Source organism: Triticum aestivum, chromosome 7A (assembly GCF_018294505.1).
Source record: "Triticum aestivum cultivar Chinese Spring chromosome 7A, IWGSC CS RefSeq v2.1, whole genome shotgun sequence".
NCBI lineage: Eukaryota > Viridiplantae > Streptophyta > Magnoliopsida > Poales > Poaceae > Triticum > Triticum aestivum.
Genome location: NC_057812.1, coordinates 567,120,792 through 567,124,629, shown reverse-complemented (window position 1 = coordinate 567,124,629; position 3,838 = coordinate 567,120,792). Strand labels below are relative to the sequence as shown.

The following is a 3,838-nucleotide window of genomic DNA, read 5'->3' as shown; positions in this document are numbered from 1 at the left end:
CACTGACGTCCTAATTTAAAAGTAGTCTATACCATTAATTTATTTCTCATGTGCTTCATGAAGTTTTTGGTAGTTCACTGTATCATGAGGACATAGTATTTGAAATGCGTTATGGATCATCTCACCCCTAAGCAGTGACAAGTCAGAGGTATTTGAGGAAATTACTTGAGTTGTTGTTTGATAATTTAGTTCCCAATTCTCATTTTGTTTCTATCTAAATCCCGAGGCCTACACTCTGAGAACTCATTAGTAATATTTCATTGGTGACAAACTTAGCAATACTGTTGAGAGAGTAATGCTCGTTTGTGAATCTAGCTGCAGCAAGTAGCAATTTGAATTGATGCAAGCAAGTAGTGACGAAGAACAAGATGCTCCTGATTCTGTAATATGTGTTGTATAATACACTTCTATTTTTACTGCAGTATCACAATACTGCCTTCATCATAATTTTTATGTTAATGTGACATAGATAGTTTGATCAGACTCAGCTTGCTGGTTACTAACATACATAGTTCTCTCCCCGTATCTTGCTGGAAAATTCAAAAATTCAGTACTTCCTCCAATCAAGTGCTAGGTACATCCGTTTGAGCGTAAAGTAATATGGATTGGATGGAGTAGCTCTTTTTTATTGAGAGGTGAGCAGAAACAGGGACTAACCAGTCAAAACTTGTACGCTGTAGTGCATGACTAACTCCAGGTGTCCAGGTGTTTTTTTAGATAAGTCCAGGTGTTTTCTTTTTCTAAGAACGTACGTGCTGTGTAGGCCAAGTCCTTATATCTGGGCCAAGCCCAAATAGTGCCAAAAAAAAAACAAATGAAGTATAATTTTCAAAATCTAACATGTTATATTCAACAACAAAAATGATTTAAAATTTTCAAATAATGCTCTCAAAAATTACAAAAAAATACCTTTTAAACAACACGTGTTATTCTGGACAACAAAAAGACTATTCCATGCATCACTACTTTATCATCGGATGAAAGTGCAGAGCTGCAATACATCCCGATGAACGATATTAGGAACATTTCTAGCAGACTAAGGCATAGCCTAGTGATGGGAAGGGGCCGTTGATGCCTTCCCACCCACCCAGATTCAAGGCATGGTACTTGCAATTTGGATTTGTTGCACCAAGTATACTGTAGGGGTTCCCTTATTGTCTTTCTGTCAAAAAAAAATATTAGGAACATTTCTTCACATTCACATCTCATGGGTTGAAAAGCGATACTTAGGGTCACATTATTTCTGGCGTTCGTCGAAAATTGGATATAAAAAGTGTTGAGAAATGACACGTGTAGCAGGTTCTATTAATTTTATCGCCGGTTGCAACGCATGGGCATTTGTACTAGTACTACATAAAACTCTAATCATATGGAGTGGCAAGGAGCACGCGGTTGCAATCGTTTGGTCGTCGGTTCGATTCCTAGCATCGCGTCTGGCTCATTTTTTGCTTTCCCTTTTTTCTCACTCGGTACAGCTCGATGGGCCGGCCCAATCAGGCTGCCTCCCTGGCGCCGTGACACTAATTTGACGCAAAGAGCGTAGAGCTCCCGTTGGTAGCCTCCGACGCGTGGTATTCCTGTGCTGCAGGAGCCTGGTGTTGTACTGAAGATTTGAGATTTATTTGGAACAAAAAATGTCCGATGTGAGTAGCTGCAGGTTACGGTGGTCATGCAAAGCTCTGGCAAGTTCATGGAGGGGCAATGGGGCACGTAATAAACAAAATAAAGGAAGGAAAATTGTGTAACTTGGTCTTGTTGACAGTTTGCATGGATGTGTTCTTCTTTATCATGGGAGCGTGTTGGTAGTGCTCAAGGACTGTACCAAGGAGGGAGCTAAGAACTTACTATGGGCAGCGACAAGGAAAGGACAATGATGATGCATAGGGCTTGTGTAGCCTGGACACGACGCAAGGTGAAACATGGTTGCGGTCGAAGAAGTTTCAGCTAGGTCGGACTACACAGTCTGACAAATCGATGCGAGTCGGTTGATACAGAAGATAATGGTGAGATTGGCAACGATAGGTGGAAATTTCTTCGAAAACACATGAAAACTTCAAGGAAGAAGAAAAAAATTGTGGCAAAAAAGGATAAGATTTGCCGTTCCCGCCAAGCAAACTTGTCATAAAAACGTTCTCTTGCTACCACTTCACAGACGATGCTCGCTAGATAACATTATCGTTCCTTTATGCACGGCTTCCTTTTTTGTCCTTACCAACTGTATGCACGCAAACTTTTTGTCTTAAGTTCGTATACATCATAAAAACAAATTAATGTATCAATAAATATTGCATCGACGGGTACGACACGTACAACACTAGGAAAGCTAATAAACTCTATACTACTCCCTTAATTTCAAAATGCTCCTTCTTTTTCGATTTATAGGGCTCAAACCTGAAATCTCATCAACCAAGACATTTTGTGAGTGGAGAAATGTATCTCGTACTTTACAAAACTATTCAAATTAAACGCATGCATTAATTTGGATTAATTGCAGTGCATGCATGCTTGACCACTAGATGAGTAGGAACATTACATACATTGATGTGTTCCTTTTTAATTCTTGCATGCAAAGATTTAATGCGCCTTGAAAACTAAAATGAGATGAAGATGAGTCCTTTAAATTGGAAAAATAAAAGAGTTAAAATAAGACCTATAAATTGGAAAGGAGGGAGTATAACGCGTCTGCGCTTCTCGAGGTTCAACTTTGACCATAAATTAACCAACGAGATCGACTGTGGCGAGAGCAAAAATTATATAATTGAAAACTTCTTTTGAATATGAATTCATTGATATAATTTTTGCTCCTGCCGCAATCGGTCTTGTTTGTTAAATTTATGATCAAAGTAAAACACGGAAATCAAGGATGTACTATATTTTGAAACGGAGGGAGTACTTATCTACTACACGATGCTTTTCTTTTATATAAAACAAACACATGCAAAATTAACTAAAAGAACAACCTTTTTTTAGCAAAATAGAACAACGACCTAAGCAACAACGAGCACGTCACACCTCTACCCAGTCATCTAGGGCGAGTTTGGTTGCCTGCCTCGAGGCCAACCAGGCCCGCACGGTGCAGTATCTTTTTGGACATCGGTTGTTTGGTTCCCTGCATATACTGTTCAGCCTGCATAGCACGGTTCTTAAAGCACCCCTGGCTCTGGCCCGTTGGGAACAACCGAATCGGCAGTTTTCCGAGAGCCAGGCCCGAGCGATGCAGTGAGGCGCACCTGGATGGCTCTCTGGAGATGTGTGTCTCGAGCTAATCCATCTCTCTCTCTCTCTCCCTAATCCTTAATCCCCTCTCTCTCCCTCTACTCCGGTGCGATCCCGACATGGTCTTGTGTGCGTCCGACATGGCGAACGTGGAGCAGAGGCTGGAGCATCTCAAGATGGCCATGAGGATGGGCGGCGTGGGCGCTGGCGCCGCCCCCGACAACAACTTCGGCACCCACCTCGCCACGAACACCGTGCACTACAACCCCACCAACCTCTCCCATTGGGTCGAGAGCATGCTCTCCCATCTCAACGCGCCGCTACCGCCCCTCCCGCCCGCCCCGCAGCTCAACACCTCCACCTCCTCCACCGTCACGGGCGGCGGCTACTTCGATCTCCCGCCCTCCATTTGAAGGAAATATGCCCTAGAGGCAATAATAAAGTTGTTATTTATATTTCCTTATATCATGATAAATGTTTATTATTCATGCTAGAATTGTATTAACCGGAAACTTAGTACATGTGTGGATACATAGACAAACAGAGTGTCCCTAGTATGCCTCTACTTGACTAGCTCGTTTATCAAAGATGGTTAAGTTTCGTAGCCATAGACATGTGTTGT

The 3,838-nt window shown here is 42.0% G+C and overlaps 1 protein-coding gene across 1 annotated transcript; it reads left to right on the top strand.

The window, feature by feature from the left end:
- The first annotated feature begins 3,335 nt into the window (after positions 1-3,335).
- On the top strand, positions 3,336-3,629 carry LOC123153488 (DELLA protein RHT-1). The gene has a single exon (XM_044572592.1). It carries the CDS (start codon positions 3,336-3,338, stop codon positions 3,627-3,629), a length of 294 nt encoding a protein of 97 aa, XP_044428527.1.
- The last annotated feature ends 209 nt before the right edge of the window (positions 3,630-3,838 follow it).